Source organism: Cololabis saira, chromosome 10, assembly GCF_033807715.1.
Source record: "Cololabis saira isolate AMF1-May2022 chromosome 10, fColSai1.1, whole genome shotgun sequence".
Classification (NCBI taxonomy): domain Eukaryota; kingdom Metazoa; phylum Chordata; class Actinopteri; order Beloniformes; family Belonidae; genus Cololabis; species Cololabis saira.
Window position 1 is genome coordinate 28,439,036 of NC_084596.1, and position 17,191 is coordinate 28,456,226.

General features: G+C 36.1%; 2 protein-coding genes across 2 annotated transcripts; one reads left to right on the top strand and one right to left on the bottom strand.

Annotated features, from left to right (window-relative positions):
* Positions 1–2,939: 2,939 nt before the first annotated feature.
* On the top strand, positions 2,940–13,319 carry efcab14 (EF-hand calcium binding domain 14). Its single transcript, XM_061732443.1, has 9 exons — positions 2,940–3,622; positions 6,905–7,053; positions 7,192–7,337; positions 7,872–7,970; positions 8,057–8,164; positions 9,362–9,514; positions 10,287–10,392; positions 10,516–10,647; positions 11,825–13,319. The coding sequence occupies exons 1-9, from the start codon at positions 3,447–3,449 to the stop codon at positions 12,001–12,003; spliced, it is 1,248 nt and encodes a 415-aa protein (XP_061588427.1). The 5' UTR covers positions 2,940–3,446; the 3' UTR covers positions 12,004–13,319.
* znf830 (zinc finger protein 830) lies at positions 13,298–15,937 on the bottom strand. Its single transcript, XM_061732452.1, has 2 exons — positions 15,385–15,937; positions 13,298–13,993 (listed from the first exon to the last, which is right to left on the bottom strand). Exons 1-2 carry the CDS (start codon positions 15,875–15,877, stop codon positions 13,437–13,439), a joined length of 1,050 nt encoding a protein of 349 aa, XP_061588436.1. The 5' UTR covers positions 15,878–15,937; the 3' UTR covers positions 13,298–13,436.
* Positions 15,938–17,191: the final 1,254 nt, after the last annotated feature.

Consider the following 17,191-nt stretch of genomic DNA (forward strand, 5'->3'; position numbering starts at 1 on the left):
ACGCCGTTAGCATTATTTAAAAACAGGCACGTACTGTGCTCAGAAAAACACAAGAAAACTTAATGAAACCCTTTTTTACAAATACTTCAGAGAAAATAAATTGAACAGAGGTAATAAGAAACATAAACTGATTTTTTTCTGCAGTTACAATAAATGCTTTTAGTTGCACTTTTAGGTACCTGTGTCTCACGAAAGTATTTTGGATGTCTAGGTTCTTTAAAGTCAAGAAAGATTATATTATATTATTTTCCTAAGTAATTTTCATTGAACTATCCATGTGAGGGACTGGTGCTCATTTTGCCCAAAAGAGTACTGGATTAGGCTCCAGCAGACCCCAGTGACCCTGTATTGGAATAAGTGGATATAATGGATGGATGGAAGTGTTTCAGGAAAATACAACTATGCTGCAGCCAGAACTTTATCTCCCTTTAGGGGTTTGCTCCGGACCAGCAAACTCCTAAAAAGTCTGCTTCCATCGAAGTTTACACATCTGCTGATAATCACCTCATCTAAGGCTATTGATTAGCAGGGCCAGGCTGTGACTTACCCTCTTAAATCCTATGGAAGCAGTAAGTAAGGCGGTTCTAATTAGTGTTTCCATCATTTTGTTTTGCTTTGCCTTCAGATTTGTTAAATAAATAATAATTGGACACTTGTTGTTGTTATGAAGTTATGTTGACTTAATACGTCACTAAGATCTACAACAGATGGAGATTTTCATTAGAAATTAAATAAATAACATAGCATTTATTAACTTCTGAACATAACTTCACTCTATATCATAATACTACATTATGATGCAGTACAAACCTGTTCCTTGGTGCTCCCGCCTCTCACTAGATGACAGCTGCGATAGGCTCCAGGCCCTTCGATTCCAAACAGAGATGATATAGTGCAAAAAGATGGGTGGATAGATTACTTGACGGATTGCAATTTTTTGTTTTTGAAAAAAAAGGAGAGAACAGGAAAAAGCCACAAAGTGAAATTTATAATTTAGTTGTCACATTCAACTTCGAGCTCTCACGTTTATTTGTATGAATCACATAACTGAATGTCAAATTAAACACTATAATTATACTAATACAGTATAATATAATAATACTAATAATATAATATATATATATATATATATATATATATATATATATATATATATATATATATATATATATATATATATATATATATATATATATATATATATATATATATATATATATATATATATATATATATGTATGTATGTATGTATGTTTATATATGCACACATATATTTTCGTTTTTTTCTATTTTGCCTATTTTTTGTAGTTTATATTTTTACAAGTTGGAAACTACTGCATAATAATCAAACCCCTGCCCCAAATTGATAAAATATTTGGATTTTTTATTTGATTCTGATTTATTATACATTTGCAGCATAATTGTTATTGCCTATCATGGCTGCAGCCTCAGGCACCTGTCTACCCATGTCCTGTGGGCTGTACTGGAATCGTATACCGTTGTGTCGGGACGCTGGCTCAATGACAGATAAAGAACCTTACCTTACCATAAGAGGACAAGTAGCAATGTCAGAATAAATTGCTATTTTAAGCCATTGACAGGACTCACAAATTCCATGTAGCTGATCATGTGAATAAGGTCCCTACAGATGAGTCAAAGTATTTTTTAACTTGTATGTCTCTAAAACGTTTATTAAAAACAGTTGTTTGTTTAAGAATGTCCTTCTGTTTGCCTCTACATTGTCATAAGTCTGCACAAGTCACTGCTCTTAAAAGCATCGATGGAGTCCAGAGAACATAGAGACAGTGAAGCACCATGTGACATTCCGTTGTGTGTGAAAGGTGCTATATAAATAATAAATTACTTACTTACTTAACCACAGTTAAAAGGGAGTTTAATTTCAAAAAGAAAAGAAACTAATAAAACCCAAAATGCTCTCTCCCTATCTGTTCTAATTTTTCCTAATTTCATGTTCATCTTTTACATGTGATTTTTTCCATACGTTAAAGTCTAATGCATTTTATCTTGTACCGGTATTCTTTATTTAGATGAATAAATAACATGTCCCTGAGTTGAAGTGGCGTCTTTCTAGCATATCTGTCAAGTTTTGGATTTAAAAATAAGGGAAATTTTCCGCCACCCGCAGCCCGACCGAGGTCCAGTATTACATTTTAAGACAGATTTAAGAGAAATCTAAAATAACTACCGGTCAACCACTTACAATCTATAACTGTAGAGGTGCTCAGAATCTGACAGGCCGACCTTTGTTGACACCGAAATGCTGTGGACATTCCTATGTATGTAATTCCTATAATAGAGCCTAAATGAAAACACAAATTTTTTATTTTTTTATTTTAAATATTTTCAGTTTATATACACATTGATTGTCTTCAACTAAAACATTTACATTTTTTAATTTGTCATTTTCACTCATGTGGCTCTCTTGTATTAATGGCCGATGACACAGACGCATGTGTCTGAGCTCCATCCTGCTCCTCTTTAGGAAAGTAAATTCGGTATCCCATTTTTACAGATATTTACGCAAAGTCTTTGCTTTTTTGGGCGGAAATGCCTTCTCTCTCGTTTCATCCATCCACCTGATTTGTTGTTCCGAGTTTGTTCCAGTGTTGCCACTAACATCGCGAGAACTGCCAAACAGGCTACAGCAGGTGACAGTTCTCGCGAGGTTAGTGACAATTCTCTTCGGATACGCACAAGAATGCTTTTTAAAAATGTGTATCTTATAAAACGGGAAATTTACGGGAAAATGTTAATACGGGAGGGCGGCGGGAAAGAGGGGTAAAATAGTGTAGTTTCCCAGCCAAAACGGGAGACTTGACAGATATGCTTTCTGGGGGTAGAGGCAGGGGTGTGACGCGGTGTTTCGCTCCCTGTTGCAGCCAGACGCCGGAAGTTGTATGTTTGTAATTTCCGCGAACATCCTGCCTAAACAATACAGGACAAACCTCTGGAGACAGAGCCGCATTATTAGGTCATATTGTAGGAATGTTTAATTCCTCTACTTGAACACTTGTTTTGTTTGTTTTTTCCTAAAACGAATCCCGTTGGATCGAGTCCTATTAAAAGTGGACATTAGACATTAGAGCAGTAAAACGACGGTAAATGTCTGCAAGCTGCTGCCTAGCGGAGCTAGCTTAGCGGACGCGATAACAAGTTGTTCACAGAGGAGATGTTTTGGGAGGTTAACGCAATGCCAGTGAGTTACTGAAGACTGAGATCCGGGACAATATTGCCACGGCGGGCAACCACCAAAGCCCGATGTGTTTACACCCGTTTGCTGCGTTGCGTGGTTGAAATCCGGGCCAAGCGAGACAGCGGCAGCTTAGCAGCGACACGAACAACGCACCGCCACCAAACTGGACAAAACATTGGATTTAGTCGGCTTTAACTCGGGCTCGGCGGGTTCGCTGACGCCTCAGAAGAAGATGAAGAAGAGGAAGGAGCTGAACGCCCTGATCGGCCTGGGGGACAGCAAGAGGAAGAAGACCAAGAAGGGCTCCGGGCACCGGCTGCTGCGGACCGAGCCGCCGGGCTCGGAGTCGGACTCCAGCTCGGAGGAGGACGACTTCAACTCCCTGAACAGCGGGGCAACCTTCGGGAAGTACGTCTGTTTATTTATCTGTTCTGTTTAGTGGATGGATCCCCATTACAACATTGCAACATAACTTTGTATTTATGTTTTCTATCTATCTATCTATCTATCTATCTATCTATCTATCTATCTATCTATCTATCTATCTATCTATCTATCTATCTATATTACATGCGCGCACACACACACACACCAGTTATATATGGGTTTTGATTGATTGATTGATTGATTGAAGAATTTATTAGGAGAATTGCATAGGATCAGGTACAGTTTCATGACTTTGACAGATTTGCTGATACAAAGTCAACTAAAAGGCATTATTCCAAGAAAGCATTACACTTGTTTACATTGGAGACCTTTTTTAACTCATATAACATTGAATGACATACAGGTAAGAAGCAGTACTTTGTAGGGAAGATTGTAAAAAAAAAAAAAGAAAAGGGGGGATTACTGTTATTTTGCCCCGAGAGAGACTAAAAAGGTGACGAGACAAATAGAATAAGCTAGGTAATACAAAACAAAAGCAGAAAACAAAAACAAGAAACAATAATCAGAAGGAAACAGCAGGATGTGCAGTAGAGGCTTTGATTATTCCCAGTTATGAGTAGCAGCCTCCTGTAGGTGGTTTTTTAGGGCAGACTTTTTCGGTCAATGACGAATGAGGATTTTCAACAGGTAAATTTTAAAATAATAAAAAAAAGAATATCTATTGCAGTAGTTCAAACATTAAGAATGTTGTGTACACATACATTCATATAAACATTTTAAATTAAGTGAGTTTTTTTGTCAAGATGAATTGGCACTAGCCTTAAAAAAGGTCATGTGGTACAACCATGATTCATATTAAAATTAATTTGCTTAACATCTTGACATCTTTTTTTTTTTTTTTTTTTTTTTTACTTTACAAGTTTTCAGTATTATACAGAAATTGTTGTTTTTTTTAATGGTCGAGCCACATGATATTTCATAAAATGGACATCAGTCAAACTTTGTTTGTATATTATGATGGAAATATACAAATGAGTATAAATCTTACACACTACAAGACATTTGGGAAATCGTGCCAGATAGGGCAGAAGATTGATTTAAATACATTTAGAGTGATTTCAAAACAAGAGTCATGGTCGGACGGTCGCACCACATGACATTTTGATGCTTAAAACAACAAAAAAATCCCAAATAACTAGTATTTTTTGTAAAATTCAAGTGAGTCCATATGTGGGACAGGTAGGTCATATATATGGTATTTTTTTATCCATTTAAACCTTTTTTGAATTGAAAAAAAATCAGTTTTTCAGAAAATGTAGGCGTCACGTCATTGACCCATATGCATAAAATCATAATATATTAATAATATATTATTAATATAATATATTAATAACACTATAACTATACTAATACACTCTAATAGCACTGATAATACCATACATTAGTAATATATTTTCAGTCACTGCTATCATTATAATAATTCTACTAATTTCAATATCAATAATAAATTCCCAGTCATATGGTCTGCAGCATTAGGTGAGCCTTAAGTCGTTTTTTAAAAGTTAATTTGTTTTCTGAGCGAGATGTGAGGAGGTAAAGAGTTCCAGGACATTATTGAACGATAGATAAACTAAGTGTCTGAGTAGATTGGTTCTCGGAGTTGGAGGTATCAGGTATCCGGAGCTGGCATTTCTGGTGTCATGGTTATGTCCGTCTCTAGTATTTCGTAATTGGTTGAAAAAATATTCAGGTGTCTGATTAAATATGTTTCTAAAAAAACATGTCTGACCTGTATATATTATAACAATCATTACTGCATCTTTCCCATATGAAAGAAGACCTAATTATTAATAAAGTATATGTATAAGTATATGAATAATAGATTCCAATAGACAGTTCTCTTGTTTGCACATTTTAGACGATAGTATTGAATGCGAGACAAAAAAAACAGCATAAATAAACCATATCTACAGAACCAAAGCAAATGAAATCGAAGTTTAAATGGATATTACATTTTGGGACAAGAGGTTTAGGTTATTACCATCTGAACAGTGGAGCCAACTTGTAAAGTAAGTGACCTGTAAATATTAGTACAATTATTACTGCATCTTTCCCATATGAAAGAAGACCTAATTATTATATATATAAAATGGAACTATATGACTAATATATTTCAATAGACAGATCTTTTGTATGCACATTTTAGACAGTAGTATTGAATGAGACAAAAAAACCAGCATAAATAAACCATTATCTACAGAAACAAATTAAGCAAATGAAATCGAAGTTTAAAAGGAAATTACATTTTGGGACAGAGGTTTGGGTTAGTACATTATTCATGTGGAGGGAATGGCCTTTTTTTCCTCTATTTCACTTTAAAATGCTCCCATCTGGACCTGCAAAATGGTCAAATATTGGCTCCTCATGGGTTGGAGCAGTTGTCTGCCATCGTAAGGTTGGGGGTTCAGTTCTCTGACACATAGTCTACCTAAGCGTCCTTGAACTAGACACCCAACTACATATTCTGCGTAGTCGAAGACTCCGTAGAAATATTTTCCTTTCTATAGACTATAAGAGTGCTGTGTGGATGGATGGACACAGCTTGCATGGGGACTGGTGTGGAGAAAGACCTCTACAAACAATTCAGTGAGCTTGCACATGTATAGAGCTGGCAAAAGAACCTGATGAGATGAAGTGTGGCTCCAACTGCAACGCTTCTGAACACACAGGCACCACAGGACTGCCACATCTCATGCATTCAGTGTAAAACTCATGCATTTGACACTTGACGTCATTTGTACATTCAGAGCGAGCAGCATTGACCAGCATCAAGTGATTCTATTGTGTTTGCGTGCGTGCGTGATAAGTGTATATATATTAGTGTGTGTATACAATGATCAATAATCTCTTAGAAAAAAGCTATTCCATTAACAAACAAAATTACCCTCAAAATACGGTACCTACCTTTTTCTGAAAAGACTTTATGCAGAAATGTGAGTCTGGTTTTAATTAAGCCTGCAAGATTCTTTATTTTTTTATTTAGCGTTTCCTACACATGCTAAAGTATAACTATGATATATTTGAATGGCAAATAGTCAGGTTTGAGTGATATATAAATGGATAATAAGTAGCAACACATGTGTATATATATATATAATATATATATATATTTATATATTTTTTTAGTATTCCTCATAGTTTCCATGACATGTCATGCAACCGCCTGACAATACCTCTTTCATTCATAATGAAAGCGTTCGTGCACTTCTAATGTCTAATGTTACCACATCCTTCTGTTTACAGAAGAAGCTACACACAGTGCTGCAATGTGTGCTACCCCTTGTTTCTGTTCATCATCCTGGCTGCTTGTGTGATGGCCTGTGCTGGACTCATATGGATGCAGATTGCTCTGAAAGAGGATCTAGACTCACTGAAAGAAAAACTGCACAGCAGTAAGTTTCACATGCAAACGGTTACCTGATGATGCTCATAAAAAAACACATTGCCCCTTGGACGTCTGAACCTGTTTATATGCCAGAAAAGGAGTCATGCGGTAATTTATGTTTAACATTGTTTTGCTTTTATAACAGTGGAATCTAGCCAGAAAGCGTCATCAAGTGAAATACCAAAATTAAGCGAGGATTTGAAGAGCAAGGACAGGAAGCTTGATGACATCGAGAATGGGGACAAGGGGTTGAGCAAACTTTGGTCTAACCTAACAGAAATGAACCGAAAGGTTGGTCATTATCTACATTTTGAATCCTCCATAACGCATGTGGAATCATACAAATGAGAGATCTCTATGGCAAGCCATTAGAGAATGTCTAGATTCCCAAAGATGATTGCATTAGTTGTTTTTTTTTTTCTTTCTTGAGTCTAGATGTTACTGCCACTTTGTTCAGACTTGCCTTTGAAGTGATGGTTTGCATGCAGTATTTGCTATTCATATGAGATCGTTCAGTTTATCAACTGAAGTATAATAATGAAGTCTTTAAAGAGTCACAGCTTTCTCCCAACATTATGATGTATTGGCAGGACATATCATATTAGTGTACCAAATGTGTAGACATTATGGTTGTCAAAATAATATAAACATCTATTAGCATAGCAAAATACAGTTAAACAGCATCACATAGATGATCCAAAATAAATAATATTAACATGCAGCATTATTTGGTTTTGCCAGATGAACCCAGAGAATTTGAGTAGTTGGTAAACAATGTTTTATTGTAGCCCTAACTCAATGTTTGTTTTGCTTTAACTGGGACAGATCAGTTTGTTGGACTCTGCTGTTAACCATTTAAAAACCAGCTTGAAATCAGCTGCTGATTTAATCAGTCTTCCAACAACTGTTGAAGAGCTTCAAAAGGTAATGGAGAAAAAAAACGGAACAAAAAGATGATTTGTGTTGATTTCTGTAATTGACGATGCAAGTATTTTCTTTCTATTTTCCAGAGTGTTGCAACAATTGGCAGCACCCTAACAAGTGTACAACACGATGTGAAGACTATGCAAGCTGCTGTAGAAAATCAGAAGAAAGATGTCGACACGAAGAAGATGACGGTAATTTTAGACGAGAGAAATTTCTCATAGTTGGCCCCTCTGAACATGTGACCAATGACACAATAACTTGCTGAGGTCACATCTAAGGTCAGGCCTTGAAAGCCTAAACACTTAAAATGTATCACCTATGCTTTGCTTTCAGAAGTTTAACATTTACTCCTACTTGTTTAGCTCACTTTAGTCTTCCAATTATTGTGATGAGTGGAATGACTCTACAAATGTTTCCCATTACAAAGTTAAATGACTGCCGTGTAAAGACAAATAATCAGATACAAATTTACTGTATACCTGTTCTTTACACTGTATGGTACACGGTTTTTTGACAAACAGCACTGAAGACTGATTCTGGGGTTGGAATTCACTTAAAACATTTTTATTTTTTTTTAGCACACTTCTTAAAACATGTACTTGAACATGAACCCGCTTCACTAATTAATTATTTATGGATGAATATATCAAGACTGTACATAAAAGAACTTAGTTCTATGTTGTGCATTACTAAATGTTTCATAGCAGATGTACTTTCCCTCGAATCCTAACAGAATGTTGCATTTGCACATTTGTCTTATTTGTAACTTTATTTATCGTATTTCTGAATTAAGGGAAATACAGTTACATGTGGTCAGGATTAGTGTTTAAGCAAACCATAAATTACAACATCAATCTGGCTAATTGTGGCGTGAAACCGAACAAGAGTCGTTGAGACAATTTCCACATCCTGATTAGTGTGTTAACATGCAAATACATGCAAACATGCTTGATAGCTGTTGTCAGCCTGCTGTTGAAGGAGATGTAATTGTGATAGGAGGCCCAGCTATTTCTTGGATCAGTGCCTTGGGTGTGCATTCATAATGCATGAAACTAGTTGCGATCTATTTTGGGAGCTTGGATGCTTTAGGTTACAGGCTAAAACTTAAATATAGAAAAGAATGCAGAATATTTCCTCCCTTTCACACACCCCCCCTTCTGCAAGTGCAATAAGGTTACACATCACCAAATAATTAATATACCCAGGTGCATTTCTTTTACCATGACCTCAGTGGTTTTGTGGTTGTTAATGAATACCTAACTGGTTCATATCTTCATAGCCTTGTTGCATTTGCTGTGTCAATGTGGATTGCTTTGTACACAAACCTGTCAGGACATTTGACCCTGTGTATATGTAAGATAATTTGGAATATCACTACTTTTTCATAGGACATAACAGATCTTCGAAAAGCCATGGGAGACGTCAACAAGACAGAGGAGCAGCACCACACATGGACTGATGAGCAGATCCACATCCTTCTCTCTACTGTTGCAGATCTTCATCAGAGAGTGGCCTCACTGGAGAATGGGTCAAAACACACTGTGAGTGTTTGTTATTATGTGATTATAACGGGTGGAGGTAGTAAAATAAAATAACAAGTACCCGGTATACAAAAGTAGATTTATGCATTAAAAATTAGGCTGTGAGAATGATTTGCAGCCAGGATGCCTTGTTTGCATTCTTATTTATACAACTTATAAGCATTATTGTGTTCATGTAAATATCAAAGGTCTGCACAAAGTTTGATCACCTTCTTAAGTTTTATCATTTAATTTTTGCTACCGTCACCTTTCATTAGTGGCGATGGAAGGATTGGTGGATCCAAAAGTAAATTGAAGTTAAAAAATGCTGCCGTTCTTTAAATGGCCATTTGGGACTGACTCCAAAACAACTTTACAGCTTTGTATAGAAAATGGTTTTGGTTTTGTAATTTGGCCCTTTAAAGAAAACCGTGTGAGGCTTTTTAATTTATTTATTTACTTAACTTTTCCCACCCAAATCCATCTATTTGATACTCAAATGTATGTATTGCAAGGGCAGAGCTTCTTTTTTTTTCTTACAGATTTTGTGGCACTAGTGGCCTTTTTGAAAGTATGGAGACAGGAAATGGGTAGGGGGTGCAGGACAGGACTCGAAGCTGCACGGGCTACACTAGGTCCTTTTGTAAATGGCGCCCGCTCGACCCACTGAACTAGCCAAGGCCCTGCAAGGGCAGAGCTTCTGATTTTAAAATGCAAAATTACAATAGTCAAGCCTTCAGAGAGTGAATATACGGGAATATTTACATTTAATTGTCACTTTTCTTCTTTCCAGTCACAGAAAAATGATGAAGCCCCACTGGAAATCGGCAGCCAGCAACCAGTAACTGCAATAATCAAAGAAGATACTTCAAACAAAGCAGCACCGGGAGATGTGACGGGTAAAGTGTAGAATACAGCAGTTAATAATAATGATGATAATAATTATAATAATGGTAGTAATAATAATAGCCTTCTTTGCACCATGTTTCATTGCTGCATTTACTCCCCATTCTTTTTGACAGAGTTGTCCACACCACTGACAGAGCCACATGGAAGCAGACGCCCTCGCTTTGCATCTCTAAACCGGTATCGGTGGATCGCTGGCATGAAATGTCCGAAAAGGGTCTCCCTGCCTGGTGTCAGTTCTCTGAAAGGTGCACAACTTACTAATCATAAAAGATGCAATTTAATTTTATGGAAAATACTTTTTTTGCAGCAGCAGCATTAAGTGTAAAAAATTACCCTGGACTGATATAAAGAGTCTCTACTTGTGGCCTTAAAACTGTGTTTTGATAAGAATTAAATGATTCCTTGTGGACAGCAGTCAAGCATTTAATACATGTAGTTGAAATTTGTCCATCAGTTCAACAAATAAGACATGTTAATGTGCTTTAAAGGGGATCTGGTAGGTGAGTTTAATGTATCTGACAGCCAAGCCAGTTGTTCTTTTTTTAATCACAAACTATAAGAGATAGCAGATGGTAGATGTATGTTTAACAAACAGATAAGAGCATAATGGGCTATTCACACCTCGAACTATGCTACTCAACTAGAGCTAACTACTAAAGTGAAGGCGCATACTTAAATTGCAACAATAAATGCAACTATCTCATGCTTAGTCTTATAGTTCATTGTGTTAGTGGCTCCTAAATTGACAAATTATGAAAAAAAATAATTAACTTTCTGGGCTTGAGAGCATGTATTTTGACACCTGAAAATGATTACCAAATCAAAATATCTGGGATAATGCAACCCCCCATTTTGTCAAAAAAAAAAAAAAAAAAAAGGTCAAGTCTAGTAAGTCTCTGTGATTTGTATTGTTACATCGCAGACCAACAGAGTATAGTTATGTGAGTAATTATGATATTCAACCTTGGTCCTATGTAAGCACTGCAGATTATTAGATGTATGATATACTGTGTTTATTTGTTTTTTTTGCTTTAAACGTGACCCCAGCAATGTCCTTGGTCACTGTTGTTATAGTTGTAACGTGGGCCATCCACTTGATCTGGAATGACATTGACAACTACTACAAACTATTTATTAAGGGTTGGTAATGTAAAACATTGGGAGCCCCTTTTTTACAGGATACCATTCTTTATTGTTATTCTTTGTGTGGACTTCCTTAGCAAATCAATAATTATTATTGTTATTTTATTGACTTCGTATTAATTGGACTAATTTGGAATGAGTTGAACTGTATTGTTGAATTACCTTGACAGGACATTATATACAGTTCAGCTAAAAGCAGGAATCAAAATGAAAATATCTCAGTTTATGGATAATAACTATTACTGTTATTATTTTAATTATGTTTCTGATTCTCTACAGATATAGACGACATATTCCAGCGGGCCGGTGTTGGGCGTGATTCATTTGCACTTACCTACCAACACCTGAAGGAAGTTTTTGGAACATCAGCTCCCAGCAAACTCACCATGCAGTGCTTTGATGATGATGGGGACCAAACATACTCCTTGACGGAGCTGAGAGTTGCTGTAGGTTTGTGAATATACCATCTGACAGCAGTGAACAGTATTGAATTCCCAATAAGGTTTGGGTTCCTCGACTCGTCTGTAATTGCTGCACTTTTTGTGAACTGAATATTTATCCTACTGATGGTGGAATAAGTGGCACTGGTGTGCCCCTTCTCACTCCCCCTTTCCCAGGCCCATTTCACCGTAACATCAGCCACATAGCATTGTTAAAATTTTTAACAGTAAACAGTAATATATGATAAACTGTATGTAAAATGTGTACCTACCTATTCCTTTTGCCATTTCCTTGGTTTATATTAGTAAACCATGGATAATGAGTGCTGTGTATTATTTTGAGTTCCATCTTCCACCATCAATATTTGACTTGCTGTGTTTATGTATTTGTCTTTATTTTCTTTTTTGGGATACCTTTGTCACCTTGATGTTATAATTTTACTGTTTTAGGCAACAACCGTCTGTCTGTTGTAAATGTACCCACCTGTCCACACAAATACCAGGTACAACTCACTTATTTATAGGGACTGTAGATACAATTTTATGAATGTTTACAAATGACTACTAGAAATATAGTTTTTGTCAGGTTTTGGTTGTGTTTTTAGACAGTTTCCTAATTTATCTTAAACATGAGTGTAAGAGATGCGTCTTTTGTATACTCTTTTCTAAGCTAAAACTCAAGCTTCATTTCTGTTCTCTTTACTACTTTGACTTACGATCAGGATCATGTTAGTTCATCCGTGCGTTTCCCTGTAGTTCTTTTTTTGTCCCCCATTTATCAATATTTTGAAAATTTGAAGGGCTATGAACATTTTGAATCTGAATTTTGAAGTGATTATTCATGAGGCATGTATAGCAATAATGAAATGGTTAAAAGATTTACCTTTTTTTCCTTGAGAATTGCAGTGGATAGAAGGCACAACTTGCTCACAATATCTAACAGGTAGTATAAGAAGCACTGACTATCACTTTTTACTTGATTAATTTTACTGGCCAATTAATGGTATAGTTTATGAAAATAAAAATAATTCAGACTTAAATGTACTCTGTAAAAGTGTATTTGCAACCATTTATCTTTTGAAAAGGGGGAGTTATTCAATCTCATTTTCTTCCCTTTAATTGTGCTTTGCATGTTGCTTTTCATGTAACATGAACAAATTATTTATAAACTTAACAGTCGACTGCTTGTTTTTGCAGGACAATGGTTAATCAAGTTTAAAAAATGTAATGGTTTTGGCCATGATATTTTGGGTCCATGCTGCTACTGTACATGGAAGATTTTATGAATGTTTTCATCTGAGCACCAATGAATAAAGACAAAGGTTTTATTTGTGGTCTGCCTTTTATTTTTCCTTTTTAATATCATGGACAGAGTTACAGTTGTATAAGCTCATGTCAAAACAATGTGATGAAAGTCTTAAACCTATTTACAATTTTTGAATTGATGACATTTAAGCCAGAACCCCTTTAGCCCTCCAGTCCCGGGACAGAAGTCCCAGCAACTCTTCCTCATCCTCCTCTTCGACACTGTCCTTGGTCTCCATTTGTTCATCCTTTTTGAGGGAAGGCTTGCTTTTCGCCTCATCCCGTTTGTCTCTCAGTAGTTCGACCCTTTTGTAACATGCAATTTGTTCATCGATTTCATCAATCTGCCGTTCAAAGCGTCCTTCCTCGTCATCTTCAGCCACGATGGCGTCTGATTTCGTGTTCACAAGTCGTATCTCCTTTTGAAACTCTTCCCACTCCTTGTCCATCTGATCCTTGGGTGCGTCGACGTTGCGCACCTTGGCATCTTTAACTGGGTCGTCGAAAAAGCCCTCCGGAAGCACCTCGGCCGTGTTGTCTTTCTTTTCTCCGCTCTTCTTCTCCTCCACGTCTGTTTTGAGGACGGATCCCGAGTGAGTGATGGGAGGCGCGGACGGGATGGAGCTGTCAAAGAAGTCTGCTGGTAGTCCTGCAGCTTCAGCTTTCTGAGCAGTAGGATCAGCCTCACCGGTAGGGTTGCCACCTTTCAGAAATAAAAATAAGGGACAACCCGATTTCATCAACACAGGCGCCATTAAAAAAAAAGGGACATTGCCCAAACTTCTAAACTGCTTAGAAATCTATTTTATATGGAAAAAACAAAATGCTTTGATTTAAAGTTTAAAGTGCTTTAATAGCATTGAACTTGCATGACTGTACAGACAGACAACCATACTAGCAACTGAAATATCCTCCTATGTTATGTATGTCCACATCAGCCAAGATGTAGAATATAGCTACAGGTGAAGGTCGGGAAATTAGAATATGGTGTAAGTTCATTTGTTTCAATAATTCAACTTAAAAGGTGAAACTAATACATTACATAGTCTCATTACATGCAAAGCAATATATGTTATACCTTTGTTATCATTTTGATGATTTAATTCTTTATTGATTTCGCACTACTCTTAAAACCATGTGCACATCAGTCTGGGGTAACTTTGTGGAATGGTCTGGATGATGAAATCAAACATAGCACTAACTCTATACAGTTTAAAAACACATACAAGAAAGCAATTCTTGATAAGTATAAAAATGGGGACCTCTAAAGAAAGTAATTTACTTTACATATGTATTTCTTTGATTATTATTTTGTTCATTGTGGATGGATTATATACGATACAAATATAACTGTTGGCATTCAAGGCTGTTCGTGGATCATTGTAGAGGTGACTGGGAGATTGGACTCTGGAATTTAGGATATTGTAGGAGACCGGTTCAATTATGATTATAATTACTGATATTGCTTATTGGTTGTTTGTGTTGTACTTATTTATTTTTTGTTATTTTGTCTTTTTCCTTTCTTTCTTTTCTTTTAATTGTATTTAATTTTTATAGGTTATATATGATATGATATTGTGAGGAAGGGACAGGACTAAATAAGCGTTCTGCTTCCTCCTGTTCCCTCTCGAACACATTGTTTTGCCGTGTTTTATTTTTGAATGAGACTGTTAAATTGTTTTGCTTTTTTTTATATTTTGCTGCTTTTAATTTGATTGGGTTTTGTTGTGTTCGAGACAAAGCCAATAAAAATTAAAAAAAAAAATAGAAAAAAAAATCATCAAATATTCCTTTTTTTTTAGATTTCTTATTTGGGGTTTTCATAAACTGTGAGCCATAATCACCAAAATTATAACAAATAAAGGCTTGAAATATCTCACTTTGAATGTAGTGGGAAATAATATATTTGTTTCAACTTTAGTTGAATTTACTACTAATGAAGTTTTGCAATATATTCAAATTTTTCAAATTCAAACCTTCACCTGTATATTATGATATCAATAAATAAGATCATAATATATGTCCCGTATTGGTTCAATACGGAATGCAACTTTTAATTCCGTATTTCAAGGGACGGGTGGCAAGCCTACTCACCGGCCTGTTCGTTGTTGTCCTCCTCATCCTCATCATCCTCATCATAGACACCAGCCAGGAGACTCAGGCCTGCAGACGCAGCTGCAGGAACAGTTGGGTTTTTACTGCTGGGTTTCTCAAAGAAATCTCCCGGGAGTCCCGGCGCAGCGTGGCCTGAAGGCGACCCTGGTTTCGCCTTTTTACCAGTAGCTTCTTCGTTGTCCGGCGCCCTTCTCTTCACCGTTTGAGTTTGTGGCACAAGTGGTTGAATTTTTCCTTCCTTGAGATCGGAAACTTTCTCTTTATGCTGTTTTCCGAGGACGTGCGTGGGCCACAGTAGTTCCGACTTCACCTGAACGTTGCACAAGGTGCAACTCAGGTGGTCGAGACTGTTGTACTTGGCGAAGGGAGACTCAATGCGCTTTTTGTCTGCTGTTTGCCTTTGTTTTGCCCTCATCAATCGACGCAGCTCCTCCTGGTTCACCACCTTTTTCCCCTTCTTGGAGGTTGCCATTCTTGACAACAACGCAGCTTTCAGGGCTAGTTTAGTTTGCGCGCAGCCTCACATTGATGACGTAGTGGTTCGAGCGAGTTGAATAATCTCGCGAGATGTCGACCCGCAAGCGGCGTCATTTAGCGTTGAGAAGCCGAAGATAGCTCTCGATTCGTTAACGCTGGTACGTTACAGCCCAGATTGGTGGATTTTAACTGTTGGAAATAACAACTCTTGGGTTTCCATAATAACAAAGACAAAAGGAATAAATAAAATAATAGAAAGCAGTTTACTTTTATATGTCTGCATTTGTACTTTTCTGCTGTTACTTTCGATAAAGATTGGTGGGGTTTATTGTTGCTTTGACTCCTCAGCCAAAGGAGGAGTATGTGGTTGTATATGGTTTTTATATAATAGTAATAATAATAATAATAATAATAATAATAATAATAATAATAGTTTCAATTTATATAGCGCTTTTCACCTGGAGCGACAGATCTCAGAGCGCTTTACAAGGAAGACTAAAAACAAGACTAAGAAACTAAGACAAAGCCTAGTTACTAAATAAGTCTTTATTTTTAATTGCTTCCCAGTAAACACCCAATTTGTGATTTATCAACAAGATAACGCAATCAGGGAAAAAAGAAACAGGAGTACTAGAAAAGACAAGTCAAGTCAAGTCATGTTATTTCAAGTCAAGTTATTTATAAAGCACATTTCACATTACAAGCATGGACTCAACATGCTCAAAAATACATAAACAAACAAATAAACAAAATTACAAGTTTACAATAACAGAAATAGATAACGAGTATGACAAGAGAATAAAACAATAATAACAACCACACGAAAAGACAAAGTTTGACTAAATGTTTTTATAGCCTTCATGCAAGAACTAGTGTGTTTGTAATGTATAATAAAATGATGTATATTTTTATTTTATTTTTTTATATTTTATTATTTATTTATTTGCACAATGACAACAGTAAAGTTTTTTTTATCATACAAGGACAAATAATTTGTGCAGGAGAGGAAAATATACAAAATACAAAATCACCAAAACAAATCAATCAATAGAAAAAGAATAGAGAGGAAAAGAAAAGGTAAAAGAAACAAAGAAAAATACAATAAACACCCAAACCAAAATATCTATGAAATGGCAATTTCATTTTAGTACGAATAGCCTGTTAATTTTGTCTATATAAAGATACCCCATTAAGTTGGTCCTAAACATGGGTAAACAAGGATGACACTAACTTAAGAGATCTATCTAAACAGTTCCAGAGTTGAGGGCCATGAAATTTGATAAAGGATTGGTGACTGGAGGTACGACAA